General features: G+C 40.6%; 1 protein-coding gene across 8 annotated transcripts in view; it reads left to right on the top strand.

The window, feature by feature from the left end:
* Positions 1 to 1,335: 1,335 nt before the first annotated feature.
* The window catches only part of LOC121178507 (troponin T, fast skeletal muscle isoforms-like), a 37,754-nt gene continuing 23,881 nt past the window's right edge, over positions 1,336 to 15,208 (top strand). The window contains exons 1-14 of one of the 8 annotated variants that reach the window (XM_041032867.1): positions 1,336 to 1,455; positions 3,912 to 3,951; positions 4,082 to 4,095; positions 4,878 to 4,886; positions 6,246 to 6,389; positions 9,637 to 9,654; positions 9,946 to 9,966; positions 10,742 to 10,760; positions 10,853 to 10,898; positions 11,382 to 11,498; positions 11,599 to 11,676; positions 11,920 to 12,033; positions 12,160 to 12,269; positions 14,565 to 14,655. In XM_041032867.1, coding sequence (XP_040888801.1) covers positions 3,932 to 3,951; positions 4,082 to 4,095; positions 4,878 to 4,886; positions 6,246 to 6,389; positions 9,637 to 9,654; positions 9,946 to 9,966; positions 10,742 to 10,760; positions 10,853 to 10,898; positions 11,382 to 11,498; positions 11,599 to 11,676; positions 11,920 to 12,033; positions 12,160 to 12,269; positions 14,565 to 14,655 — 801 coding nt within the window. In that variant the 5' untranslated portion in view covers positions 1,336 to 1,455; positions 3,912 to 3,931. The remainder of the gene's footprint in view (positions 1,456 to 3,911; positions 3,952 to 4,081; positions 4,096 to 4,877; positions 4,887 to 6,245; positions 6,390 to 9,636; positions 9,655 to 9,945; positions 9,967 to 10,741; positions 10,761 to 10,852; positions 10,899 to 11,381; positions 11,499 to 11,598; positions 11,677 to 11,919; positions 12,034 to 12,159; positions 12,270 to 14,564; positions 14,656 to 15,208) is intronic. The other 7 variants (XM_041032868.1, XM_041032872.1, XM_041032869.1 and 4 more) reach the window with 7 other exon arrangements.

Genomic DNA, 15,208 nt, shown 5'->3' with positions numbered 1-15,208 from the left:
TGTTTGACCAGTTTCTCAAACTGGCTGTTTTACTGGTGTTGTAGTTATGCAGCTATGTTAGCTAGCTAACTAGGCTAACTCCCACTATTTATGTTAAAAATCCAACCCACACTATTTTCGGTCCCTTCCTGCTTTTGGCCACACCACACTGACTGCACCATTACTCTGCTGATGCTGTTTGTTATATTTGGTCAGTTCCTTATTATAAGTGTCTCTGAAATTGGTTTCATGTTTTTCTTTGAAGTGACATCAAATGAACTTCAGTATACAACACAAAGGTTAATTATGGCCCATCAGCTGTGGGGTGTTGCAGCCTTGTTTATATATACTAATCCATATTGATTTTCCAAATACATTTGGAGGGAAATTTAATTACTTATTTGTTTTTACCGAAAAAAAGAAACTGCAGAATACAGCCGCAGTAGTTTTACAGCCCTGAGTCGTGCCTGTAGGGCCTCCTCTCAGGCTGCAGGTATAACCTCCACCAGAGGATGGAGCAGTAGCCTTCACAGTATGTGAGCCTGAGAGGCAAAACCAAGGGCAAAAAGGTCTGTAAATCATCCACTACTTGAAAAGCGTAGTTACTAAAAGCTCATGGTGATAACTTCAGAGAGACCTGGATGAACGTATCAATATTTTCATCAACTCCTCTGTTCTGTCCTCTGGATTTTGGCACCTGGACAGTTTGAAGACTCTGTTTACAGAAATTTTAATTGACTGAATCAAACTAAAATCTTAAAGTGAGGCAGACGTGTAGGAAAGCCTTGAATCTCCTCTGCAGCTGTAAAACCTCTTTGCAGCTGTATTCAAAAGAGGAACTAGTTCTGCAACAACCTGAAACGGAGACCCACATCCAGCCTATTCCCATAACTTATCCAGTCAGAATGAATCTGACTGGTGCTGCTCAACTTGACACCTAACATGGAGGGTGAACTAAAAAAATGGTATATGTATTTTTTATTCAACCTACGAATGTCTAATTTTATTTCTCCAGTAATCACATTCAGATTGACAGTTCTATTATTGTTCTATTATTCTGTTTGTCTGTGTTCTCTGTGAGTGTCTGACTGATTGAGTGACTGGTTGATGAAGTGACTGGCACACACACACACACACTTTCCCTCCATTGTCTGGATGCCAAGCTGATGTGTAACCCCCCCTCTCAGCCTTCTGTCACCGTAAATTTAGCAACAGAAGCTTCTCAGCTGCTCCTTTCCTAAACCTGAGCCCTCCTCTTCCATCCACAGTATTTCATCCATCTCCTTCTCCAGGGTCATGGTTGCTCCCCCCCCCTGTCCCCACCTTTTCCACACATAAACATATATACTACACACACACATCACTCTCATCCCACAGCCAATAAGGGTCTGATACAAGGACTTATTCTCTGAGCGGAGCCCGGATTCTTACAGACCTTCATCTTCATCGTCGGAGGAGCTTCTCTTCCCCTCTGAGGTAAAACCGCCACAGACAGGCAGAGGCCCTGAAATCTCTCATCGACACTTAACCGCACGTTTCTGATTACTCGTCTCTGCTTTTAAGCCAAAATATGCTGGTTGTAGATTTAGTTTCTCGCTGCATTTGTGTGCAGCAGGAGAAAAGAGCCTCAGGTGTTGACTGACAGTGAGAGAACACAGATCATCATCTGTCCTCCAAACCTGCAGACTGTAACCTCAGGAGGGACGTAGACATGTTCTGCTGCATGTCAAACATGTGTAGTTTGTGTTTGAGATGGTCGGCCGAGCTGGAGTCCAGTTTCCTCGGCCCAGATTAATTTACAGGTTCATAAAATTGTCATTTTATGTAATTGAATCAGACGTTTCTAATTTTAAAAAGACAGCTGGAATTTTATTTTAATGTAGTTTTTAAGGAAGTAGATGATCATTTGAAATGATGGAGTAAAACTGAAGAGCTTTGGAGGGAAATAGATGAATGAAGTCATCAAAAGCACATAAAACACGATCAGATGCTTTAAAATGTTCTGTGAAATCAAACAGTTTGACTTCATGTGATGCTAAAGAGCTCGACTCATGGAAGCTGTGAACTGCAGCTATAAATGGAAATTCTGCCGTAGTTTAGTTTTTATGTTTTCCATCTCTTTCATTTTGTTGTTGACTGGTTTTATCTGCCAGAACAAAGATTAGATTTTAGATTTTTATTTTTTCCAAAGAGCATACTTACTGCATTGGAACTGAAGGCTGGCACTGGATGTAACTTGTGTCCTGGACAACTGTACAACATGAATGTAATTTTGGGAATGTCATGCTTGTGGCTTTGAGAGGCTCACAGATGAGCAGTGGACGTTAAAGCCACAGAAACTCTGAGGGGTAGAAGCAGAAAGTGGCAGTTTTACGATGGGGGTTACACATCAAGTTCTAAGCTGATTCTTAGAACTTGAAATCCTGAAACCAAGCAAAACCAAAAACATTTCATTTGTTCCCTTTTTTAAAATTTATTTATAAATCACACTTTTTCTGTATCTTTGGTCTTCATGTCCTGCATGTTCTTTTCTTGGAAATGTGATTTCTACGCCTTACACGTTACGTATCAGGCATCTGGTTCAGGTTTTACATGAGCAGATGCTGAATTGTCAGGTTTCTGGTTTAGGCTTGGCCTCTCCCTCTCTTTTCTGAATTTGTTTTATCTACATATAGATCACTGAATCTGGAACATGCTCCTCCCGTAACCTCACGTCAGTATGTTGAACTTTAAACTGATACGCCCACGCGGCCACAGTGGTCGACCTGTAATCCTGGCTGACATTTTAAGAGAAATGAGGTTTGGAGATAGTGATGATCCATGAGGCTGAAGTAGAGCGTATAACGTATACATCCTTCAGCCAGACTGGTGTGATGGGTCTATAAATTCATCTCCTTTTGACATTTCAATCTAAATCTGCTCTCGATTGGCTCAGGATGTGATTTTCCTCCGCGGCGTCACCTGTTTGGACAGTCTTTTGGTTTCAGCACAGAGTTTTGGTTTCAGAAGGACTCAGGAAAACTTCTCAGCATTCAGTGCTCTCATACTAAAGAAATGAAGTGACCATCCACTAAATATACAGAGTGCTGAAGTGTCGGTATGTACTGAGTGACTGGTGGACACACAGAGGTGAGACCGCTGTCAGCTGTAAGTCGATCAAAGAGCTCATTTGTTGGAGGTGCATGCTGATTGGCTGTTCGAGCACAGAGGATCCTCCTGCTGGACCGAGCCGAGGGATTAAAGCAGCTATTTGGACACCGTTCCTCAGCTGATGGGTGGAAATATGATCCAGGACTAATCCTCCGAGTCCTCTGCAGCTGTGCCCACCACAAAGTGTGAAGGAGTCATCCAAAGATACTTTATACATATATATCAAACATGATATAGTTGCATATACAGTGAGCAGAAATCCTCCCAGATTAGCTCCACCCCCCTGACTTAATTGGTAGTGATGTTGGGACTTCGGCTGAGCTTCGTGGGGCCTGTAGGAACATTTTCACTCTCACGGTTTGGGTTTTTTTAAGCAGTGTTAAAGCTGTGGTTGAATCCAGGAAAGCAGCCGAAGTTTCAGCTCAAATCACGCGAGGTTTGTTGGGCTGTCTGCGCTTATCTTTAAAAAAAATCAGGGGCTGTGTCCAAAATCATTCCCAATTTACTATATTCCAGTGCATTATATTTGCCTTTAGCCATTACCATTGAATATATGATATATGAATTCTGAATGTGAAATTTAAGGAGTTTTTTGATTTCTCACTTTGGTTTGATGAAACATGTAAATTAGTGAGGAGCTGGCAGAGCCATGCCTCCTGTTTCCAGTCTTTAAGCTAAGCTAACTGGCTCCTGGTCACAGCTTCATATTTACTGTACAGACATTAAACTGACGTCAGTCCTCTCGTCTAACGTCTCATCAGGCTCTTTGTCTTTCCCCTCAGGTGTGAAATCTGCTGTCACCATGTCTGACACTGAGGAAGTGTAAGTGAATCCCACACTGTCAGTAACAACACACACCACTGTGATGGGTTTGATGTGCTGCAGATGAGCCCGTAGGATTGAACCGTATGTGTGACTTCTTAATGTGCTGTTTTTTTTTTCTTTATTTCAGGGATCAGCTAGAGGGTAAGTGACGACCATTCAGGCGACCATTAAAAGCCCTGTTGTTGTTTTAAATCTCTTTATGGTATTTTTTTTGCTTTTTAGTCATTTTACATCTCATGGTGGTCATTTTATGTTTCTTCCATCTTGTTCTGCATCTCTTTTTCGTGGTTCAGTGTCTTTTTATAGGTCATTTTTGTCTCTTAGTTGCTGTTTTGCTTCTCTTTATGTTCATTTTGTGTCTTTTAAATGTTCTCTCCTCAAGTCTTAAATAAGAAATATTAATAACAACTTGATACAGAGGCTCTGACCCAGGGGCCCTGTGACCTCTCGGGCCCATGGGCCCCTCCATCCGCACATATTATCTCTCATTTTCACTGTAAATTGTGACATGCAATGCTTAAAATAAAATGAATACAATTTGCAAAGAATTATCTTTTTTCAGTTTAACCTCTCACACATTAACTGACTTTTTTTATACAACAGATGTGAAAGTGAACTTTGACCTGACACATTAAGTCCTTTATTTATTTATAAGTAGTGAAATCAATAAATGTTCCCGTGACATGATTTCACAGCTGTTTTCTCCTTTATTATGATAAATTAAATTAAATAAATAAAATATAATGGAAATGTATCTTAGATTTACTGCTAACACGTATTACGTCACTTTATTTCACATGGGTAACTTGACCCATCACTTGAGCGACGTCAGCTCAGAGAAGTTTTAAGTGTAAGGAAATGAAATGACGTCGTGTTGTATTTGTTTCTGTTGTCCCACCATGTCTTTCTTTCCCAAACTGAAGACGAGGAAGGTAAAGACGACTGAATCGATTCGACATCGACCTGTTAGACCTGTTTCCACTGTACTAATTTATCAGCTGCCTGGTTTCACCCTTAATTTGAAGCGTTTGACTCTGGCACCTGCTCTTTGTACGGGACATACAACATCTGCACAGACTTAATTTGAGTCTTAGCAGGATTTCCTTAACACAAAGTGATACCACCTCATTTTGGTCTAATAAAAAGTTTAACAGCTCGGAGCCTCGCTGAATAGGTCGGCATTCTGTCTTTAATTACCCGCAGCTGCAGTGCTGTTATTGCAAATATATTTGTGCAGAGTTACACATCTGTAATCTAGGGAGCGTAGGATTTTTATTTTCTACCTACGGCTGCGTGAAGCTGTGAACATCCAGCTGTCAGTCAAACACTCCCAGGTTAAGGGTGACTTTCTCTGTCTGAGTGATGTTTCAAATCACATGGTTAAGAAAAAAATGTGACAGAGCTCCTCGGCTCTCCGCATTTATTTTCTTGGCATGTGACATGTTTACATGGTCATCTGTTAATGCCGCACCGGCGCAGCTGTCATTGACCTCATTCGCACAACGGCCATATTTCAAACAGTGGAGGTGGAAAGCTACCTGGATGGTAATTGTAAGACTAAAGTTAGTCGTTAGTCAGCTATTTCTATTGTTCTTTCTGTGCTTTAAAAGGGAAACATATTTCTGGGTTTACTCTCTTTAACTAGTAAGAAAAAATGTTAGAATCCATTTGTCCTTTTAAACAAAGTTAATAAGAGTCAGGTTAGCTTTCAAAAAACTACAGCTCCCCGAAATGTTTTACCGATGTCACAGAGTCAGCAGGAGGGCAGAATTTCTGGTTTCTGATCCAGAAGTAAGAAAAACTGTTTCTTTCATTCCTTCTTCTCGCAAAGCAGACAAATCGTTGTTAAAATCACGAGGATTACCAGTTTCTTATGGCAGCTACTGTTTTGGAATAGAAGTTTGGAGAAAAGTTATCTTGAGATAATGGGAGAAAAAATAGTCTCTGTGGCTTCTCTAGGCTTCCGTACTCTGGATTGTAAGGATTTTGTGTTGATGTGTTCATCAACGTCAACACAAAACTCGCTGCTCTTCAGGCAGTTTTCCACCGCAACAGTTAAATATGGCTTCTGTGTGAAAGGTCAACTGACTCTTCTCTCATCATCATCTGTTTCTCTCTCTCTCTGTTCTCCAGCAGCGCTATCCCTCGCTCAAACACCCATCCTCTGTGTAACTAAAGTAATCTCTCACTTTTGGTTTCTAATGGCTCTGTAATATCTGTGGTCTTCATTAACGGCCTTCTCCGACACCCTCCCTCTCCCCGGCGGTTTGGTGCATGCTGCGTGCCCGTAGCCCAGGAGGAGGTAGTAGAAGTAGAAGTAGCCCCTGAGGCGGAGGCCCAGGTAGAAGCAGAGCCAGAGGTAGAACCTGAACCAGAACCAGAACCAGAGCCAGAGCCACAGGCGGTGGTGCAGCAGGTGGTTCATGAGGAGGAAGGTATGTGGCATGGGCAGTCCCTTCACCCTTCTCCTGCAGGACACTCAGCACTGTGCTCTAGGATAGTCAGCCCTGTCGACATCAACACGCTGCAAAACATATCCTGCTTAACAAGTCAAAGTTTTGGGTCTTAAAAAGGGAAAAGCGTGATTTGAGTTTTCACTTTTACATTTTCCAGTGGTCCCTCAGAGCCTTGCAGTCTTTGTGACTCCTGAAGTTTAACCACACAGTGGTCTCTTCATCCGTAGGTTTATTTACCACCTTTTAAATGGTAAAATCAAAAAAACTATTTCTATTTGTCCGTATTTCAACACAATATGTGTCCAACAAAGTGAGTTGTGAAGATTATTTAGTAAGAAACTTCACAGTCGCCTTTGACACAGTTATACAGTGCAATAAGTTTATTTTCTTACAGCAGTAAAGCCTGTTTAGCAGGTTTGTGTGCAGTGTTTTGAATTTGTAACTTTATGAGTATGAGCAAAAAGTTTCCTCTTAAACAAGTTTGATGTTAAAAGATATCGCATCCAACTCAAAGTAAAATATAGAGGCGTTTTTCCTTGATTTTATCGGCTTTTAGTTGAGAGGAGATTTACAGGACCAGCGGACCATCTGCAGGTTTTGTTTTTTGTCTTACCACAGTAAGTTTTTTTTTTTTTTGCCACAGTAAAGGAAATGTGCCAGATTGTGGAGATATTTTCTGATCTCCAGTTCAGAGTCGTATTATCTGTTTACTGGTGATGTTGCTGCTTTAGAGCTGGCAGATTTCCTTTTCTCTGGTTCTAGATACAAGTGAATGTGATGACTCAAAGCTCAGTTGTCTTGTTAGGTTTGATATTTTTGCGGTTCACTAATCTAGTTCCGCTTTAGCTTCCCTTTAGCTCTTTCCACCGGAGTTACCTCCTCTTCATAACTGCCCTGAATGACAAAAGTGAATCTGCAGAGTAAATACAGAACCTGTGTAGTTTCAGGTGCATTTGCAGAAAAACTAGAACAATAAACACAAAACCCACATGTTCTCTAGCTAAATTTAACGGCAGCATGCTATTTCCTCAGTACAGCTGAAGTTAACATAATGGATCACAGGGCAAACTACAAACCAAAGACGTTTTACACCCATGTTAGAGTCAGGAGCATTTTGATCCATTCAGATCACTTCCACTCACCGCTGGGGGTTTGTGTTTGTGCAGGAGAACAAGTTGTCATGACTTTACTGTAAAGACAGGCCTAACATGTCTGACATCACGGCCTGGGAAGTCATGGAGATAAGCATTTAATGCACGAGTCCTAGAGGCAGACACTGTAGAGTAAACCAGCGATTTCCATAATCACCTGTTGATTCACTTCCTCTCTGACCCCTAAAAGTCACCACATCCGAGTCTGGCTCCAAGAAGCCTGACACAAGGTCACACAATCCTTAACAATAATACCACATTTATCATAATGGGGCTTTTCAAAGAACCATTTTAGAGAACCTTTCTTTGTATTGCTGCAATACTGTCAATGCTCCCCAGAAACTGACCTTTCCATTTTGTGTGCTCCATGACCTTTCTTCTAGTGCCCCCTACAGGTCAAATTTAATAACTGCACACAAGAGATCTCTTTATCTCTGAACTATTTGCTGTGAACACTTAATGTGATGAACCCTGTTGATTATTTTTGCCTCTGCTTTTATAGCCAACTTCAAAACTGTTTTTTTTACAACTATAACCCAAATGCTGAAGACTCTAAGAACAGCAAAATCCTCAGTTTGTTCATTCATGCCAGTGTCATGATGATGATGATCCAAACACTGATGATCCAATTGTTTTTTTTATGGGTCAGTGTAGAGATACAGGCTGATTCCCCATCGTCGACACTCATCAGATCTGCAGAAAAGCATCAGTTTAATTTAATTCCTGTGGCATGACAAGGCCCGTCTGTGTTGCAGCCTTGTTCCAGTGAAGAACCCTAAAGTGCCTTTAGTTGTCTTTGGGCTTCTCAAAGAATTCCCCATGAACCCCAGTTTCCCAGAGTGCACTGCACTGAACATCTGGGCTTTGCTTTATGAAATGTCCACAGTTCTCACGTCACGTCACGTCACATCACCATCAGTGTTAGCTGACACGCAGTCACAGCCAAACATTACATCCTGTTTCCAGCGTTATTGCTCAGTGTCAGACGTGTGTTTTGAATATGAGCTGTGCATATAAATGTTTGAAGGGAGAAGAAGAAAATCAGCTGCTTTTACATGAATCGGCTGCCCTGTCTCATCCGCGGCCTTCTTTCCATTTATATGTCTCATTTTGTCGTCAGTGACCATTTCCATCATTTGCATTTTGGCAAACCTATGTGTCAGTCTTCAAGGCCGTAGCAGAAAGGATGATGGGTAATTTCAGTCATGTAAAAGTCTTTTCTCTTCACCTCCCTTCAGTCCATGTTTAGCATCTTTCTCTCTGTGTGTAGATGAAGAGTGAGACTGGCAAACTGCTCTAAAGCATTTACGTTGGGGTGTTGTGATGAGACGCGATCATCCTCAGTATTTAAGTCCTTTGTGGACATGCTTGTTTTGTTCAGATGCCTTTATGATCCCTGCAAACTGTATTAATATACAGACAGAGTCACTGCAGGAGTCCCAGGTTTTAATGAACGTTTGCTGAACTAATGCTTCGATGTCGCTGCTTCCGCACTGTCAGTTTAGAAAATGTCTGTCTGACTTGAAAATGCAGGTCACACTAGTTTTAAGTGTTTAAACAATGATTTGAGCAACCAATTATTTTTTTCTCTGTGGGAAGTAAAGGTCCTGTATTTGAAATTTTACTAAAGTAAAAGTACAAGTAGTATTAGCATGAAAATATACTTAAAGTAACACAAGTAAAAATATTCATTATGTAGAATTCTCCATTTCAGAATAACATGGATTGGATTATTGATTCCTAATTATTGGTGGATTGATGTGTAAATGCTGTAGCTGGTAAACGTTGCACTAATTTTAACCATTTAATATATTGCCGGTTTGCTTTATAACTAAAGCTTCTCCAAAATCAAACACGAGGAATAAAAGAGCTGCCTGCGGCGTTAATGCAGGATGAATGTGCAACCTGGGACTTGTGCAGTGGCTCCCAATGACTCTGCAATAAGAACATGAACACCCCAATCTGGTAAATGTGCTTCATAAGCTGTGCACCATAAAGAGGACAGGAACAGGCTGCCCAGTCCGATCACTAATCATTTCTGTTCTGCTCTTGCTTTGGACGCTTGCTGCATGCAGAGGCCTATGAAGAGGAAGGTATGTTGACTTGAATTCTTCTCTGTTCTTCTGATTGGACCTGTTATCTGTTTCCCTGTGGGTTAACGAGTCTTTCACACATGAATAATTCAAACTGTGTGCACATTTGTTTGTTTCACTGATGCATCCTGAGAGAAAAGCAGAATTTACCCGTTCGCTTTAGTCTCTGCGTCAGCTGACGGAGCTGACGTGGAGGAACAGGGTGAAGGATTCAGAAGTGCTGAGTCATGGCTACGGGCCCCACTGCTCATCTCTGCTTCTTCTCTTTTTTGCATGAATGTGTCCTGCCAGTGGAGGAGGGAGATCAAGATGGTAGTTTGTATTTCCTGCTGAGTCGCTGTTGCTCTGCCTGCGTTTTCCTCCCGTGTTGTCTGTCTTTTTGGATTTGTTTTGTTTATTTTTTTTTTTTATTTTTTTTTTTTTTTTAGTGTGAGGGTCCCATAAAAACATAAAAAGCTAATCACAAACTTCCCAATTGTGTTTCTACCACGAAAACAATTAACAGTAATTACACAGTGAAAGTCTTACATGCCCCATTGTGAAAGTGTGCGCTGACGTATGTTCAGAAAATTAAACTATTAAATAGTTTATGTGGTGGGTTATGACACGGAGTACTGATCCTGATTAGCACTTTAAACGTCTCTGGTTAAATTGGTTTGATTCACACACTAATGTACAACAAATTAACACTGTGAAATAGATAAGTAGGGTAACACCTGATTTTTCAGTGGCCTCATTCTTGTGTATTAACCTTTACTTTAAAGAAAATGCACAGTAATAAAGAAAGTTATTAGCATTACACAGTATCACTGTGTATTTACAGTACATGAAACTGAGGCAAACACATAGTAATTAGGCCACTGATGATGGAAAGTTTTGGTAAAATTAAGACTCACACTCACATTACAACGATCTACTGGAGGTGTGAACCAACTTGCAGCCCCCAGGTGTAACTCAGCTTGTCCACATGAACCTTCCCCCTGATTAACCAGCTGCTCTTTAGACTTCGTCTCTCTCCATATCTGCATCTCTAACAGTCTGATAACTCTCTTCTCTCCCTGTCGCCATTTTGATGCTGAAAAACCAGAGGAGAAGCCAAAGTTCAAGTGAGTCTATAAGCTTTGGCTGAAACATTTTCACGTGGTTTATACCTGTAAGTTACTCATCAGTACAATTTTCATATCACGTCTTTCCACAGACCCAGTGCTCCGAAGATCCCTGATGGCGAGAAAGTGGACTTTGACGTAAGCTGACGTGTTTTTGGTGACTGATATCTGTCCTGGGAGAGCTAAATGAACCCCTCCAAACCTGATGCGTCCTGATGACCCATCATGCAGTCAGAATGTATAGAGAATGCACAGGAAAAAATGGCTGTGAAAATGCTATTCAATTAATGACACTTTTATTAACCCCTCTAGTGGTTTATTCAAGTTGTACTTGACCCATAATCAGAATATGTCCAACATGTCCATCTTGCTGTCAGCAGTTATAGTTAGACACTGTCGAACTAAGACTCTTCTGTAAAGAAAATCTTTTGTGAGCTGTTGTAGTGGAGCAAGTGGATGTTATGAACGTATCCATGAACGTATCAACCAACAAACCTGCTGAAAGCTGCTCATTTCAAAAACCTCTGAGAGTTTATTAACCCTCAGAGGTTTTGGAACCAGCAGCCTTCGTCCCTTGCACCGTGTACACTGAGCGAGCCAGTGTCTGTCCACTTCTTACAGGACATCCAGAAGAAACGTCAAAACAAAGACCTGATTGAACTGCAGTCGCTGATCGATGCTCACTTTGAGTGTAGGAAGAAAGAGGAAGAGGAACTCATCGCTCTCAAAGAACGAATTGTGAGGTTTTATTCACATAAAAACATATAAACCAAACACTAACCTCGTTTCTGCTCGTGGCAGACAGCATTGCAGCCTGTCTTTTGGTTTGCGTTTTCAGGAGAAGCGCCGAGCTGAGCGAGCCGAGCAGCAGAGGATTCGTGCTGAAAAAGATAAAGAGCGACAGGCCAGGAGGGAGGTAGGCAGCTGCTGCTTCTGTTGAGCTGAAAGAGAGCACAACTGGTTTTAATTGTTTGAATGACTTTACCTTATTATTTACCTTATTTAACTTATTTTTGCTCTACAATACTTCACTGCTTAGTGCAGCAAAAACAAGATTTTCATCTGATGTTACGTTCCTCTGCAGTGTTTGTGACAAAAGGAAAAAGTATAGTGTAATATAGGTTGTCCCTCATGCTGTTGGATTCTGATATCTTTACAGGCTGAGCGGCAGAGAAAGGAGGAGGCCGATGCGCAGAGGAAGGCTGAGGATGAAGCCAAGAAGAAGATAGCGCTGACCAACATGGGATCGGGCTACAGCAGCCACCTGCAGAGGGTGGGTTTTCTTCTTCTTCTTCTTCTTCTTCTTCTTCTTCTTCTTCTTGAGAGTTCAGATTTTTGCTTCAGCCTCATACAAAGCACAGTGAAGACATGGAGTTTTAACTAGTTGGACTTTTTTTAGGTTGACCAGAAGAGAGGCAAGAAGCAGACTGAAAGAGAAAAGAAGAAGAAGATTCTGGCAGAGAGAATCAAACCCCTGAGCATCGAAAATCTCAGTGACGACAAGCTGAGGTAATGCACAGGAGGAAAAACGAAGACAAGTCACTGTCTAGACAACACAGCAATTACACCTCATAGTGCAAGTTTTATCATGTTCTGGAGAACAATTTAGATTTGCAACGAGCAGATAAATCTGTCACCTACTGATGTGGATTCTGTTGAAAGTGAGAGTTTCTGTTTGGTTCACCAGATTAAATTTAAGACTTTTTAAGACCTTCCTGATCAAAGAGAACTCAGTACATTTTTCCTACTCACGTGGTTCAAAAAATGATGGAAAAAATTATTTATTAATGATATTAATTAATTGACATTTAAATCATATTTTTGCCAGGTCTTCCCACCTGTATATAACAATAATTTGTAGTCAGGCCTACAGGACACAGCCACGAAGAGTCTCAACATGTAGTCATTATGAACCGATGAGCTTCCTGTCTCCCAACTCTCATCCAAAAGTTAGAACTAGTGTTATTGTCTCCAGCAGGCAAGAAAACATATTCAAATGCCTTATTACATGAATGCAATGCTTAACACTTTTCAAGACCTTCAGATAATACAAACAATAATAAACAGCAAGACTGTTTCTCTCCCATAGATCTCGCTGAATTGACTTCAATAGTTTCTAAATCTAAATCATCAACATGTCTTTTGGATCCTATCACGACCAGACTTGGTCGGGATAAGATGTTTTGCCTTTGATTGGCACTAACATATTATACCAGATAAATCTCTCTTTGGTAACAGGATATGTTCCACAGGCTTTTAAGGTTGCAGTTATCAAACCTTTACTTAAAAAGCCTTCTCTGGACTCTGACATTTTGGCAAACTACAGACCTATATCCAATCTCCCCTTTATTTCTAAAATTCTTGAAAAGGCTGTTGCAACTCAGTTGTGTGACCATCTACATAGGAACGGTTTGTTTGAAGTTTTTCAGTCAGGATTTAGAGTTCATCATAGCACAGAGACAGCACTGGTGAAAGTTACCAACGACCTTCTTATAGCATCAGATAATGGACTCGTCTCTATACTTGTCCTGCTAGATCTTAGTGCTGCATTTGACACCACTGATCATAATATCCTATTGGATAGATTGGAACATGTTATTGGGATTAAAGGAACAGCACTAGGCTGGTTTAAATCATATCTATCAGATAGATACCAGTTTGTTCATGTTAATGATGATTCCTCCATTTATACCAGAGTTAGTCATGGAGTTCCACAGGGTTCTGTGCTTGGACCGATATTGTTCACCTTATACATGCTTCCCCTAGGCAATATTATCAGGAAGCATGGAATAAATTTCCATTGCTATGCAGATGATACCCAGCTATATTTATCTATGAAGCCAGACGAAACAGATCAGTTAACCATACTTAAGGCATGTCTTAAAGACATAAAGGCCTGTAACTTTCTTCTTCTGAATTCAGACAAAACTGATTTTGTTTGGTCCCAAACACCTCAGAAAAGGTTTATCTAATCATATAGTTACTCTGGATGGCATTAATTTAGCCTCCAGTACGACTGTGAGGAACCTTGGAGTTATTTTTGATCAGGATTTGTCCTTTAACTCACATATAAAACAAGTCTCTAGGACCGCCTTCTTTCACCTGCACAATATCAGTAAGATTAGGAACATTCTGTCGCAGAGTGATGCTGAAAAAATAGTCCATGCTTTTGTGTCTTCTAGGCTGGACTACTGTAATTCCCTATTATCAGGATGTCCAGTTAACTCTCTAAAAAGCCTCCAGCTGATCCAAAATGCTGCAGCAAGAGTACTGACTGGAATTAGCAAGAGAGATCATATTACTCCTGTACTAACTTCTCTTCATTGGCTTCCTGTAAAATCCAGAATTGATTTTAAAATCCTTCTCCTTACATATAAGGCCCTCAATGGCCAGGCTCCTTCATATCTCAAAGAGCTGATAGTACCATATTATCCCAACAGATTGCTTCGTTCCCAGAATGCAGGTTTGCTTATGGTTCCCAAAATCTCTAAAAGTAGAATGGGAGGCCGAGCCTTTAGCTATCAGGCCCCTCTCCTGTGGAACCAACTGCTAGTTTGGGTTCGGGAAGCAGACACTCTCTCTAATTTTAAAATTAAGCTTAAAACCTTTTTGTTTGACAAAGCTTATAATTAGTCTAAGAGTCCACAGCCACAATGTGGCTCTGTGCAGCCAGTTGTAGCTACAGTGATGCTGCCATCAGCATATAAACATGCTCACTGTGTCATATGGTATAGTGTTTATAATGTTAATGTCGCTTCATAAGCTTGTTGGATGAATCTTTGGTTGCTGCTTTGTGTTTGTCAGGGAAAAGGCGAAGGAGCTGTGGGAGTGGTTGCACAGCCTGGAGGCGATTAAATACGACCACTGCGAGAAGCTCAAGAGACAGAGATACGAGGTGAGGACACACACAAGACTCTTATGATGATATATAATAAAACTACTAAACCTTTGGACACGAAGAAGAGAGCACATCCGGTCCTGATCTTTATGAAAAGTACACTGAGATAACTCAGTAATATGTGAATAAAATGTCTTTGACTTGAAGCTCACAGCAACTGCCAAGAAATTCAAAATGTGAAGTATCAATCATTTTGTTAAATTTGCTAATATTAAACTCATCTCTAAACACTAAAAGAATCAGGCTTTGCTGCATGTCCTCTGCCACTCTGTGTCAAAGTTTTCTACCTGTCTTTACACTTTCCTTTTTATTTCAGCTAAAACGCAGAATATGAGAAACTCACTTTACACTTTTATGATATTTTGAAGCCTTACTATACTATGACATTGTTTAAGGCAATTTGACGCCATAATATACTATGATGCTTTTTTCATATTTTGAAACCTTACTATACTATGATTGTTTTATGACAATTTTGAAGCCTAACTATACTATGACGTTTTTACTGCAATTTTAGGCTATACTACTGTATACTATAATGTTTTGAAGC

The sequence above is a fragment of the Toxotes jaculatrix genome, chromosome 1, assembly GCF_017976425.1.
Source record: "Toxotes jaculatrix isolate fToxJac2 chromosome 1, fToxJac2.pri, whole genome shotgun sequence".
Classification (NCBI taxonomy): domain Eukaryota; kingdom Metazoa; phylum Chordata; class Actinopteri; family Toxotidae; genus Toxotes; species Toxotes jaculatrix.
This window is presented reverse-complemented; position numbering and strand designations above follow the sequence as displayed.